Source organism: Salvelinus alpinus, chromosome 11 (genome assembly GCF_045679555.1).
Source record: "Salvelinus alpinus chromosome 11, SLU_Salpinus.1, whole genome shotgun sequence".
Taxonomy (NCBI): domain Eukaryota; kingdom Metazoa; phylum Chordata; class Actinopteri; order Salmoniformes; family Salmonidae; genus Salvelinus; species Salvelinus alpinus.
In genome coordinates, this window is record NC_092096.1 from 28,326,502 (window position 1) to 28,342,092 (window position 15,591).

At 40.4% G+C, this 15,591-nt stretch overlaps 1 gene segment (V, D, J or C); it reads right to left on the bottom strand.

Annotated features, from left to right (window-relative positions):
* Nucleotides 1–10,007: 10,007 nt before the first annotated feature.
* Nucleotides 10,008–12,176, bottom strand: LOC139534816 (Ig kappa-b4 chain C region-like). The segment is given in 3 exon segments: nucleotides 10,008–10,592; nucleotides 11,497–11,613; nucleotides 12,170–12,176. Coding segments are annotated over 3 exon segments (441 nt in total).
* Nucleotides 12,177–15,591: the final 3,415 nt, after the last annotated feature.

Consider the following 15,591-nt stretch of genomic DNA (forward strand, 5'->3'; position numbering starts at 1 on the left):
AACATCAAAAGGTGAATAAAATGTAGATTTGTTTTGTTTACTTACTTCCAACATCAAGTCTGGTGCCGCTACCAAAAGTCCACCACAGTGATACAATCCCTATTACTGCTGGTACAAAAACCTCTCTGTGTTGTGATGCTGCAGCTGTTACAGTGAAGATCACTCATACAGAATCATAATCAACACAAATACACTTTAACATCTTCCAGGCAGAACAAACACTTCATATAAGCTGTTTCTAGGAATTAAAAATATGAATTGTGTCTTAAATCCAGATATTAGTATTGTTTTCCTTCCTCTGTGTACCAGGTTCTCCTAGTCTGTAGGTACAGTCCAGCATTAGATCAGTGTTCCTAGTATTCCTCCATATTGTCCATATAAAAGACAACAGCAGCAGTAGTGATAGTGATCATGTTGTATATTCCTTTATTAAACATGTTAAAGTCACAGAGGACAGACAACACTACCAGAGGAATCCTACCAGCTTTAGTTTAGAGAAGTGTTCACTAACTGACTAGAGGAACTTACATGAGAGACCAAGCATGAGTGAACAGACAGTTCATTATATCTGATCATCATCAGAATCAAAATATAATTGTGGTGTGACATAAAAATGACCATGGATCAGTTATCAGAGTTAACAGTTGCTGTTTGATGTTATTAAAGATAGCTAATGCAGGACAAAATATATTTTAATGATGGGAACCGACTTGGAAATTGAAATAGATTTTACAAATTAATTTGCATAATGGATCTGGATAATTTGCATAGACAGCACATGCTTCAGTGCTCTGGGAGTGTTTATAGCCCTGTGAGTTCACCACTTCATGACTGAGAGCTGTTCTTCATGACAACAGAACCCACCACAACCATGACTTGTTTCACCATCTTCATCTGGACACTTGTTTTCTGCTTTCAAGGTTACAGTTTTTGGAATTTATTGTTGAAAATGAATTAAATCTACAGTGTTTACATGTACAGTATATCAATGTTAATATTTCTATTCATTACTATATGTAATATTTCAATCATATCAATGTTTTTACTATATTTTTCAGAAGCCAGAGGACAGTATGTTGTGACACAGACTCCGGCAGTGAAAACTGTTGTCCCAGAACAGACAGTCTCTCTGAACTGTAAAACCAGCAGTAATGTTTTTGGTAATAATCATCTAGCCTGGTACCAACAGAAACCTGGAGGAGCTCCTAAACTCCTTATTTACCTTGCTACAACACGTCAGTCTGGGACTCCATCTAGATTCAGTGGCAGTGGATCTGGGAGTGACTTCGCTCTGACCATCAGTGAAGTCCAGGCTGAAGATGCAGGAGATTACTACTGTCAGAGTTTACACTGGCCTGGTAGCACTCAGTGGTTCACACAGTGATACAGAGCCGTACAAAAACCTCCCTCAGTCAGACTGCACAGTGACTGTACTGCTACAGCTGGGACCTACTGCAGGTGCTGAGGGGAGGAGATGATCCAGTACAATGACACAGTGTGTAGTAGAGCTGAACAACAATAGGGTCAAACTAGAGCTGTGTCTAGAAGACCTTAGATCATAACTGATCACTAAATGTTTCTCCTGACTATTAACTACATGTTGACTCTGTTGAGTAACTCAAGGAAAACCATCAACCAATCTGGATAGAGATGATGTACAATGATCCAAACCCCTAAAGATGACCTGTGTTTTGAATAGCTAGAAATTAGTCAACATGATTCAAACACATACAATAAAGCCCCTAAACATTACCCAGACATCCTCCCTCACACCACTGTGGTAGTTCCAGAGAGCAGCAGGTGAAGCTGGAGACGTCAGAGCTCTGGAGATCTCCTCTTTAGATCAGAGTCAGTCAGCAGCATCACAGTCCACACACAGACTGCAGTTACTAAGCCTGACCACTGGAGAGAGACATAAAGCAGATACTATCTGGTCTAATAACACAGAAATAACAATATGCTCCATTTGTAGATGTCTATAATCAATATATCAGTCCCCATTCAGCACTTATATCATAAACCATGTCAGTCATTACATAGCTATCAGGTTTCTACATCACATCAGTTTGACTGTCCAGGAAGACTATTTACATATTTTTTTATTTTATTTAACCTTTACTTAACTAGGCAAGTCAGTTAAGAACAAATTCTTATTTACAATGACGGCCTACCCCGGCCAAACGCTGACGACGCTGGGTCAATTGTGAGCCCCCATATATAGGACACTTTGCATTAGCAGCACATGCTTCAGTGGTCTGGGAGTGTTTATATCCCTGTGAGTTTAACACTTCATGACTGAGAGCTGTTCTTCATGACAACAGAACCCACAACAACCATGACTTTAATCACCGTCTTCATATGTATATTTTCCCTGTGTCTCCAAGGTAATATATTTGACAGATGCAAACCATTGCAATATTAGGCTATAAAAACTTATTACAGTTTAAGATAATAATCTATATGGACAAATGAATGAACAATTTAATGCTAACTCAACATGCCATCTCTGTTTCAGAGTCCAGAGGCCAGGTCATTGTGACTCAGACTCTTGCAGTGAAAACTATTTCAGTGGGTCACTCATTCATTTTCAGCTGTAAGACCTGCAGTGCTGTATACAGTGACATCTATGGAAAGGGGATGGCCTGTTATCAACAGAAACCTGGAGAAGCTCCTAAATACCTAATATTCTTAGCTAAAACCCTTCAGTCTTGGACTCCATCTAGATTCAGTGGCAGTGGATCTGGGAGTGACTTCACTCTGACCAACAGTGGAGTCAGTTACAGTTAAGTCATTTAGCAGACGCTCTTATCCAGAGCGACTTACAAATTGGAAAGTTCATTCATATTCATCCTGGTCCCCCCGTGGGGAATGAACCCACAACCCTGGCGTTGCAAGCGCCATGCTCTACCAACTGAGCCACACGGGACCACGTGTCCAGTCTGAAGATGCAGGAGATTACCACTGTCAGAGTTTACACTACCCCAACAGTGTCTGGGTGTTCACACAGTGATACAGAGTCGTACAAAAACCTCCCTCAGTCAGACACCACTATGGTAGTTCCAGAGAGCAGCCGGCTCTGGAGATCTCCCTTTGAGATCAGTTGGGCTACCGAGTGGCGCAGTGGTCTAAGGCACTGCATCTCAATGCTAGAGGCGTCACTACAGATGCTGGTTCGATCCCGGGCTGAATCACAAACGGCGGTGATCTGGAGTCCCATAGGGCGACGCACAATTTGCCCAGCGTCATCTGTGATAGGCCGTCATTGTAAAAAATTATTTGTTCTTAACTGACTTGCCTACGTAGTAATTATATATATAATTACGGTTCTGACTTAGATTATATATATATATATATATATGTGTTTTTAAATGAAGTCAGTCAGCAGCATTTAAGTCTTTGAATGCCAAGTTAACAAACAGGATCACTGACCATTTCGAATCCCACCGTACCTTCTCCGCTGTGCAATCCGGTTTCAGAGCTGGTCACGGGTGCACCTCAGCCACGCTCAAGGTACTAAACGATATCATAACCGCCATCGATAAAAGACAGTACTGTGCAGCCGTCTTCATCGACCTGGCCAAGGCTTTCGACTCTGTCAATCACCGTATTCTTATCGGCAGACTCAACAGCCTTGGTTTCTCAAATGACTGCCTTTCCTGATTCACCAACTACTTCTCAGATAGAGTTCAGTGTGTCAAATCGGAGGGTCTGTTGTCCGGACCTCTGGCAGTCTCTATGGAGGTACCACAGGGTTCAATTCTCGGGCCGACTCTTTTCTCTGTATATATCAATGATGTTGCTCTTGCTGCAGGTGATTCCTTGATCCACCTCTATGCAGACGATACCATTCTGTATACATCTGGCCCTTCTTTGGACACTGTGTGAACAATCCTCCAAACAAGCTTCAATGCCATACAACACTCCTTCCGTGGCCTCCAACTGCTCTTAAACGCTAGTAAAACTAAATGCATGCTCTTCAACCGATCGCTGTGCGCACCCGCCCGCCCGACTAGCATCACTACTCTGGACGGTTCTGACTTAGATTATGTGGACAACTACAAATACCTAGGTGCCTGGCTGGACTGTAAACTCTCCTTCCAGACTCATAATAAACATCTCCAATCCAAAATTACATCCAGAATCGGCTTCCTATTTCGCAACAAAGAATCCCTCACTCATGGTGCCAAACATACCCTCGTAAAACTGACTATCCTACCGATCCTCGACTTCAGCAATGTCATTTACAAAATAGCCTCCAACACTCTACTCAGCAAACTGGATGCAGTCTATCACAGTGCCATCCGTTTTGTCATCAAAGCCCCATATACCACCCACAACCGCGACCTGTATGCTCTCGTCGGCTGGCCCTCGCTAGATATTCATCGCCAGACCCACTGGCTCCAGGTCATCTACAAGTCTTTGCTTGGTAAAGCTCCGCCTTATCTTAGCTCACTGGTCACCATAACAACACCCACCCGTAGCACGCGCTCCAGCAGGTATATCTCACTGGTCATCCCCAAAGCCAACACCTGCTTTGGCCGCCTTTCCTTCCAGTTCTCTGCTGCCAATGACTGGAACGAATTGCAGAAATCTCTGTAGCTGGAGTTTTATATCTCCCTCTAACTTTAAGCATCAGCTGTCTGAGCAGCTTACCGATCACTGTACCTGTACACAGCCAATCTGTAAATAGCACACCCCGACTACCTCCATATTATTACTTACCCTCTTGCTCTTTTGCACCCCAGAAACTCTACTTGCACATCATCATCTGCACATCTATCACTCCAGTATTAATGCTAAATTGTAATTATTTTCGCCTCTAGGGCCTATTTATTGCCTACCTCCATACTCTTCTACATTTGCACACACTGTACATCGATTTTAAATTGTTATTTTCTTTTGTGTTATTGACTGTATGTTTGTTTATGTGTAACTCTGTGTTGTTGTTTTTGTCGCACTGCTTGCTTCATCTTGGCCAGGTCGCAGTTGTAAATGAGAACTTGTTCTCAACTGGCCTTCCTGGTTAAATAAAGGTGAAATGAATAGAGAAATTGATCGGAGGAACCTGCATGATGTAAGTGTCCGTCTCATTACACTTTTTAACATTTTATCTCTGTCCTGTAGGCGACAGAAAAGCCTTATACTCTTTCTACCATATCCTATATCCACTACATGATTTATGTTACATGATTATTTTCGATAGAACGTTGGTGGAACGCCGCATCGATGTGTCTCTCCAACAGTACCCTGGAGAGGCACCCTGGAGAGGCGCACTGGGAATGGACAAGCACAATGTTTTGCGCCCCTGCCTTTGTCAAAGTGGGCACTGCTTATCATAGGGCTGCATCAGCGCTCACCTAAAAAGCCCATATGCCACTGGTTGAGAGAAATTATCATTGTTTTTGGGCAGAATTTTGGGAGGTTTTATGTGTTGCTGGAAGTGTGTATTGGTCAGTTAAGCTCAGAAAAAATGCCAACAATCTAACGCCATAGGCAGGCGCCTAATCCTGCCTCATGAGCGGGCTGGCCGTGCCAATGATCACTGGAAGGTGGAAACCTTGGTATTCCTCTTTTCCATGGATATCAATATGTTACCATAGCATATTACCATGACACTAATAAACAGATAAAGTGATATATGTTCAGAAGTTACATGATATATGACTTTTAAAAAACAATCTCCATTATTCATTATAGTTTTGTCTTGCTAAAAAACAACCAATAACCAATAATAGCATTGTATTTTTGCCCTTTTTATTAACGTAATTGAACATTACTTGAAAGTTACAATCGCTTCAGGCTCCCAAGCCCTCAGAAAATCCCCAACTGGACCTTACAACCAGCTGTGGAAATCCAATGGATGTGATCATCAACAGCAGCATATTAACTTTTTTCATGAGTAGGTTACGTACTGTTAGCTCTGTGAATGAGACCTGATGTTGGATTCAACATGAGATACATGTAAACTACTTGTACATAAACTATCATCATAAAGTAGAATACCCATTTTATCTGTCATTAACTACATTATGGCATATCTATTATGTCTCCCATCCTGAATCCACTACAGAGGTTAAAACCAGTCACTACCTCACATCTGGCCCAGTCCAGGGTATTTCAGACAGTGAAACTGGTCAACTGGTAGACTGGTAGCTGTGGGAGTAAAACTGAGATTTGCATACACAGGGCTGGGTGGTTCTGCTTGTCCCAGAATAGAGCAGCACTGTCACCAGATGTTCACTCTATTCCCAGGGGGTTGGAGGTAGAAAAGACTCTTTGACTATCTTGAAGATTTGATACCGTTGAAATGACGTGGATCTTGTAAAACAAACTTTGCTTAATGTATGTGTGATCACATCGGTGAGAGTCCAAGATATCGATCAAATGTTCAAAAACAGTAGCTTACTGTCTTTTTGAGTCCATAAATGAAGCATGGCCAAAAAATGTCCCAAAAGATATGAATCAAAATAAACATCACCTAATACATGTGGCTAAACGAGCTAAAATTAAAGCAGGAAGCACCAGTGACTAGATCAATAAAAAAGTGGTCAGATGAAGCAGATTCTAAGCTATAGGACTGTTTGCTGGCACAGACTGGAATATGTTCTGTGATTCCTCCGATGGCATTGAGGAGTACACCACGTCAGTCATTGGCTTCATCAATAAGTGCATCGATGACGTCATCCCCACAGTGACCGTACGTACGTACTGGTGTCTGGTTAGACTGGAAACTCTCCTTCCAGACTCACATTAAAAACCTCTTAGCGCTAGGGGTCAGAATATATATATTTTTTTTAAATAACGTACCCAACGTAAATGGAAATTTTCTCTGGCCCAGATCGTAGAATATGCATATAATTTACAGATTAGGATAGAAAACACTCCAAAGTTTCCAAAACTGTCAAAATATTGTCTGTGAGAAAAATAATATTTATTATGCAAGCGAAATCCTGAGAAAAAGTAACCCGGAAGTGATATTTAAAAATATATATATTTGTTTCCTTTCCCCTCTAACCTCCATTTAAAGGGGTATCAACCAGATTCTTTTTCCTATGGCTTCCTCAGGCTGTGACCAGGCTTTAGACATAGTTTCAGGCTTTTATTTTGAAAAATTAGCGAGATGTTTCAAAAGAGGTCAGGTGTCCTCTGAATATTTCCTGCACGCGCGGGAGGAGCTCACCATTTTCCTTTTCTCTCTTAATGAATAGGTTATGCTCCGGTTGAAATATTATCGATTATGTTTGTTAAAGACAACCTGAGGTTTGATTATAAAAAAACATTTGGAATGTTTCTACGACCATTTCGGATACTTTTGGGGATTTGTCGAAACGGAACACGGCTTTTGTTTTCTCAAAATATTGCGCAAACCAAATGGCGGTGTTTTGTGATAAAAGTAATATTTATCAATCAAAAATAACATTTGTTGTGTAACTGGGAGTCTCGTGAGTGGAAACACCCGAAGATGATCAAAGGTAAGCGATTAATTTGATTGCTTTTCTTACTTTCGTGACCAAGCTAACAAAGCTAGTATAAGGCTAAGCTGTTATAGCATTGAAAGCTGCACTCACAAAAGCTTGGATTTCTTTCGCTGTAAAATATATTTTCAAAATCTGACACGATAGGTGGATTAACAACAAATTAAGCTGTGTTTTGGTATATTTCACTTTTGATTGCATGATTATAAATATTTTTAGTAATATGTTTTAATCTGATACGTTTGGAAATTTTCATCTTCCTTTCAGGACCGGAACGAGGCTGTAGTTTTTTCATCATAACGCGCAACCCAAATGGCGTTTTTTTGTGATAAAAGTAATATTTATCGAACAAAAAGAAGATTTGTTGTTTAACTGGGAGTCTCGTGAGTGGAAACGTCTGAAGATTATCTAAGGTAAGCGATTAATTTTATTGCTTTTCACACTTTCGTGACCATGCTAATTTGGGGCTAGCTGATGTAGCATTGAAAGCTACACTCACAAAAGCTTGGATTTCTTTCGCTGTAAAATATATTTTCAAAATCTGACACGATAGGTGGATTAACAACAAGCTAAGCTGTGTTTTGGTATATTTCACTTGTGATTGCATGATTATAAATATTTTTAGGAATATTTTTGAATTTGGCACCCTGCAATTCAGCGGTTGTTAAGGAAAGTGAACCCGTATTCGGTATCCGTAGCGCAGAAAAGTTAAGCATCTTCAATCCAAAATTAAATCTAGATTCGGCTCCCTATATCGCAACAAAGCATCCTTCACTCATGCAGCCAAACATACCCTCGTAAAACTGACCATCCTACCGATCCTCCTGTTCTACTGTATTATTGACTATGTTGTGTTTATTCCATGTGTAACTCTGTGTTGTTGTATGTGTCGAATTGCTATGCTTTATCTTGGCCAGGTCGCAGTTGCAAATGGGAACTTGTTCTCAACTAGCCTACCTGGTTAAATAAAGGTGAAATAAAAAAATATATACAAATAAACATACCCCTACCAGAAGCAATGGATTACAGGCAGCCTCCGCACTGAGCTAAAGGCTAGAGCTGCCGCTTTCAAGGAGCGGGACTCTAACCTGGAAGCTTATAAGAAATCCCGCTATGCCATCTGACAAACCATCAAACAGGAAAAGCGTCAATACAGGACTAAGATCGAATCGTACTACACTGGCTCTGACGCTAGTCGGATGTGGCAGGACTTGCAAACCATTACAGACTACAAACGGAAATACAGCCGAGAGCTGCACAGTGACACGAGGCTACCAGATGAGCTAAATAACTTCTATGCTCGCTTCGAGGCAAATAACATTGAAACATGCATTTAGAGCAGAAACTGTCATGGAAGGCTGTGTGATCATGCTCTCTGCAGACGATGTGAGTAAGACCTTTAAACAGGTCAACATTTTAAAGGCCGCAGGGCCAGACGGATTACCAGGACGTGTACTGCGAGCATGCGCTGACCAACTGGCAAGTGTCTTCGCTGACACTTTCAACCTCTCCCTGTCTGAGTCTGTAATACCAACATGTTTCAAGCTGACCACCATAGTGCCTGTGCCCAAGAACACTAAGGTAACCTGCCTAAATGACTACCAACTCGTAGCACTCACGTCTGTAGCCATGAATTGCTTTGAATGGCTGGTCATGGCTCACATCTACACCATCGTCCCAGCAACCCTAGACCCACTCCAATTTGCATACCGCCCCAACAGATCCACAGATGATACAATCTCTTTTGCACTCCACACTGCCCTTTCCCACCTGGACAAAAGGAACACCTATGTGAGAATTCTATTAATTGACTACAGCTCAGCTTTCAACACCATAGTGCCCTCAAAGCTCATCAATAAGCTAAGGACCATGGGAATAAACACCTCCCTTTGCAACTGGATCCTGGACAACCTGACGGGCAGCCCCCAGGTGGTAAGGGTAGGTAACAACACATCTTCCACGTTGATTCTCAACACGGGGAACCCTCAGGGGTGCGTGCTCAGTCACCTCCTGTACTCCCTGTTCACCCATGACTGCATGGCCAAGCATGACTCCAACACCATAAATTAAGTTTTCCGACGACACAACAGTGGTAGGCCTGATCACCGACAATGACGAGACAGCCAATAGGGAGAAGGTCTGTATCGGTTCCCCCTTGTGACTCTGTATCGGTTCCCCCCTGTATATAGTCTCACTATTGTTATTTTACTGCTGCTCTTTAATTACTTTTATCTCTTATTCTTATCTGTACTTTTTAAAGCTGTGTTGTTGGTTAGGGCTCTCGTAAGTAAGCATTTCTCTGTAAGGTCTACATCTGTTGTATTCGGCGCATGTGACTAGTAACATTTGATTTGATTTGATTTGCTGATTGAAGATGATGTGGTTTCAAGTGAGAACATAAATAACTAAGCAGTGACATTTAGGTCTGATAGTTTTCAAAGAAACTGTGAATCAGGCTTTATTAATATATGTCAATACCATTCAACAACATTTAAGACTGTAGTTTAATTATTAAAAAAGACAACAGAAATATGTGTTCCAAAGGGAAATCTTTATTTTCATCTATTCATCAAAGCATCAAAGCAATCATTCCTACAGTATCTAATAGTAATAAAACAGAACTCAGAACAGAACTCATCAAATCTAACACTGACACAACCTCAGTCTACAGAGAGGATTGACACATGAACTCAAGCAAAGCCCTGTTAGTCTACATGTCAGTGATCAATAAGACAGAGAACATCTGATCTCAGAACAGAGTCAAAGCAGAGGAACCACAGGGGTGTGTGACTGAGGGATCCTACCCAGAACAGTCAGCCCTCCTCAGGGTCTTGGTGACTGGAGTCTGGGATTTCTGCTGGGCTTCACAGGTCACCTCTCCTGCCTTGGTCCACTCCTGGCCAGTGAGAGTCAGGGTGCTGCTCCAGCTGTACAGGCCATCCTTCTCCAGGACCCCGGGACTGTCCTCCTGCTTCTTGCTGGTACCGTCCACTTTCCAGCTCAAGGTCCAGTCTGAGGGGAAACCCTTGTTGGCCAGACACGTCAGTGTGGCTGTGGTTGTACTGGACAGCTCCTCACTAGAGGGGGGCAGGACGGTGAGTGTGGGGGAACTGTTACCTGGAACAAACAGAACACATCAACTAAGTAACTACATCAAGTACAGCTACAGTAAGAGATTATCTTCAGCAAAGGACACAACAAAAATAAAGTGAATTAGAAATGCCATCTAAATATGAATGTAGATGTTAGATTGTTTAAAAGATGTGGAGAAAAACCTAAAGTAATATGATACAAAACAGATTTATGAACCAAACATGTATAGTGTTTAAATAACTAGAGTTACTAGTCATACGGTGTCAGTTATACATGTTATACAGATATTGTTCAGGAATGGATCTGATCAGAACAGCCTGCTCATATTCATAGTATTTTCATCACATATCATCCATGTTGGATTATGAAGTCAGTGACAACCATAACTGAGACCCTTTGTCTTCACACTAACAATGAAGTCTACCATGAACACAATGCAACAATGATGAATACTATATACAATACTATTAGTTATTATACCAGAATTAGGAGGGATAGTCTGCAATTATACAAATCAGACATACAAATAAACCTACAATTTATCGTTTTGATTGAATAAATATTTATTTGAAGGAAGGCTCAGTCAAAAACTACATTTAACCCAAAATATTTGAATTAAAGATAATAAAAATATAAATATAAAATCGAACACAAACAGTAATACACAATGCAACAACTATATTCCATATTATTAAATAGTTATCATACTAGAACTGTCCTCTGCAATCCATCAAACCACACATTTAACTAAACACCTACATTTGAACATTTTAATTAAATAGTATTTTATTTGAAAGAAGGCTTAGTCAAAAGTAATAGAAAATAGATGTATTTTTAGGTAGTAAAATATGTAAAAAAGCAACATTTTCATAGAGATGGAGTTTCACAAAAATAATCTGAAAGAAATATCAAAGAGCTTGTTACTTACTTCCAACATCAAGTCTGGTACCGCTACTAAAAGTCCACCACAGTGAAATTATCCCTATTACCGCTGGTACAAAAACCTCTCTGTTTTGTGTTGCTGCAGCTGTTACAGTGAAGATCACTCATACAGAATCATAATCAACACTAATATACTTTAACATCTTCCAGGTTGTAACGGTTTTCCTCCTCCTCTTCATCCGAAGAGGAGGAGTAGTGATTGAACCAAGGCGCAGCGTAGTGAAATGACATGATGCTTTATTAAATAAACAAAAGAGACAAAGACGAAAACGAACTATACTTGATTAAACTAACAAAACAAACGGAGTAGACAAACCTGGACATGCGAACTTACATAAAACGCAGAACTCACGAACAGGAAAATGACTACACAAAAGACCGAACTTACAAACAAACCGAACAGTCCCGTATGGTGCGACAAACACTGACACAGGAGACAACCACCCACAACGAACACTGTGAAACAACCTACCTAAATATGACTCTCAATTAGAGGAACGCCAAACACCTGCCTCTAATTGAGAGCCATACCAGGCAACCCTTAAACCAACAAAGAAACAGACAACATAGAATGCCCACCCAAACTCACGTCCTGACCAACTAACACATACAACAAACTAACAGAAATAGGTCAGGAACGTGACACAGGTAGAACAAACACTTCATAATAACATTTCTAGATAATACAAATATGAATTGTGTCTTAAATCCAGATATTAGTATTTTTCCTTCCTCTGTGTATCAGGTTCTCCTAGTCTGGAGGTACAGTCCAGCATCAGATCAGTGTTGCTAGTATTCCTCCATATTGTCCATATGAAAGACAACAGCAGCAGCAGTAGTGATAGTGATCATGTTGTATATTCCTTTATTAAACATGTTGATCTCACATTTAACAGTGGTGGTAAAGTCACAGAGGACAGACAACACTACCAGAGGAATCCTACCAGCTTTAGTTTAGAGAAGTGTTCACTAACTGATTAGAGGAACTTACATGAGAGACCAAGCATGAGTGAACAGACAGTTCATTATATCTGATCATCATCAGAATAACAATATAATGGTGGTGTGACATAAAAGTTACCATACATTAGTTATCAGATAAAACAGTTGCTGTTTGTTGTTGTAAAAGGGGCAGCAGGTAGCTAGCGGTTAGAGCGTTGGGCCAGTAACTGAAAGGTTGCTAGTTTGAATATCCGGGCCGACAAGGTGAAAAATATGCTGATGTGACCTTGAGCAAAGCACTTAACCCTAATTGCTCCAGGGTCGCCGTTGGCAATGGCAGACCCTGGCCTTGACCCCACTCTCCGAGGTTCTCTCAGGGGGAGTTGGGATAGGCAACAAAAAAAAAACATTTCCAATTCACACGTGGGCATAAAACTGTGTGAAATAAGACAAATTTAAGTACCCACCTAATTATTATAAAATAAATCTCAAAATGTAATCTGATGGGAGCCTACTTGGAACCTGAAATAGATTTGTAACATTAATTTGCATAATTTATCTGCTCCACTGCTCTAAGAGCATTTATATCCCTGTGAGTTTAACACTTCATGACTGAGAGCTGTCCTTCATGACAACAGAACCCACAACAACCATGACTTTAATCACCATCTTCATCTGGACACTTGCTTTCTGCATTGAAGGTTAACTTTTTCAGAATTTATTGTTGAAAATGAATTAAATCTACAGTGTTTACATGTACAGTATATCAATGTTAATATTTGTATTCAGAACTATTCATTACTATATGTAACATTTCATTCCTATAAATGTTTTTACAATATTTTTCAGAATCCAGAGGACAGTACGTTGTGACACAGACTCCGGCAGTGAAAGCTGTTGTCCCAGAACAGACAGTCTCTCTGAACTGTAAAACCAGCAGTAATGTTTACAACAATTACATTTTAGCCTGGTACCAACAGAAACCTGGTGGAGCTCCTAAACTCCTTATTTACCGTGCTAAAACACTTCAGTCTGGGACTCCATCTAGATTCAGTGGTAGTGGATCTGGGACTGACTTCACTCTACTACAGTTACTACTACTACTACTCTATGACATTAGGAGAGGAGAGGGTCAGTTACTACTACTACTACTATATAACATTAGGAGAGGAGAGGGTCAGTTACTATTACTACTCTATAACATTAGGAGAGGAGAGGGTCAGTTACTATTACTACTCTATAACATTAGGAGAGGAGAGGATCAGTTATTACTACTACTACTATATAACATTAGGAGAGGAGAGGGTCAGTTACTATTAGTACTCTATAACATTAAGAGAGGAGAGGGTCAGTTAATACTACTACTACTACTCTATAACATTAGGAGAGGAGAGGGTCAGTTACTACTACTACGATTACTCTATAACATTAGGAGAGGAGAGGGTCAGTTACTATTACTACTCTATAACATTAGGAGAGGAGAGGATCAGTTACTACTACTACTACTATATAACATTAGGAGAGGAGAGGGTCAGTTACTATTAGTACTCTATAACATTAAGAGAGGAGAGGGTCAGTTAATACTACTACTACTACTCTATAACATTAGGAGAGGAGAGGGTCAGTTACTACTACTACTATATAACATTAGGAGAGGATCAGTTACTACTACTACTACTACTCTATAACATTAGGAGAGGAGCGGGTCAGTTACTACTACTACTACTCAATAACATTAGGAGAGGAGAGGGTCAGTTACTACTACTACTCTATAACATTAGGAGAGGAGAGGATCAGTTACTACTACTACTCTATAACATTAGGTGAGGAGAGGGTCAGTTACTACTACTACTACTCTATAACATTAGGAGAGGAGAGGGTCGGTTAGTACTACTACTCTATAACATTAGGAGAGGAGAGGGTCAGTTACTGCTACTACTCTATAACATTAGGAGAGGAGAGGGTCAGTTACTACTACTTCTACTCTATAACATTAGGAGAGGAGAGGGTCAGTTGCTACTACTACTACTACTCTATAACATTAGGAGAGGAGAGGGTCAGTTACTACTACTACTCTATAACATTAGGAGAGGAGATGGTCAGTTACTACTACTGCTACTCTATAACATTAGGAGAGGAGAGGGTCAGTTACTACTACTACTACTACTCTATAACATTAGGAGAGGAGTGTGTCAGTTACTACTACTACTACTCTATAACATTAGGAGAGGAGAGGGTCAGTTACTACTACTACTACTACTCTATAACATTAGGAGGGGAGTGTGTCAGTTACTCTACTACTACTCTATAACATTAGGAGAGGAGAGGGTCAGTTACTACTACTACTACTACTATATAACATTACGAGAGGAGATGGTCAGTTACTACTACTACTACTATATAACATTAGGAGAGGAGAGGGTCAGTTACTACTACTACTACTCTATAACATTAGGAGAGGAGAGGGTCAGTTACTACTACTACTACTACTCTATAACATTAGGAGAGGAGTGTGTCAGTTACTACTACTACTACTCTATAACATTAGGAGAGGAGAGGGTCAGTTACTACTACTACTACTACTCTATAACATTAGGAGAGGAGAGGGTCAGTTACTATTACTACTCTATAACATTAGGAGAGGAGAGGATCAGTTACTACTACTACTACTACTATATAACATTAGGAGAGGAGAGGGTCAGTTACTATTAGTACTCTATAACATTAGGAGAGGAGAGGGTCAGTTAATACTACTACTACTACTCTATAACATTAGGAGAGGAGAGGGTCAGTTACTACTACTACTATATAACATTAGGAGAGGATCAGTTACTACTACTACTACTACTCTATAACATTAGGAGAGGAGAGGGTCAGTTACTACTACTACTACTCTATAACATTAGGAGAGGAGAGGGTCAGTTACTACTACTACTCTATAACATTAGGAGAGGAGAGGGTCAGTTACTACTACTACTCTATAACATTAGGAGAGGAGAGGGTCAGTTACTACTACTACTACTCTATAACATTAGGAGAGGAGAGGGTCAGTTACTACTACTACTCTATAACATTAGGAGAGGAGATGGTCAGTTACTACTACTACTACTCTATAACATTAGGAGAGGAGAGGGTCAGT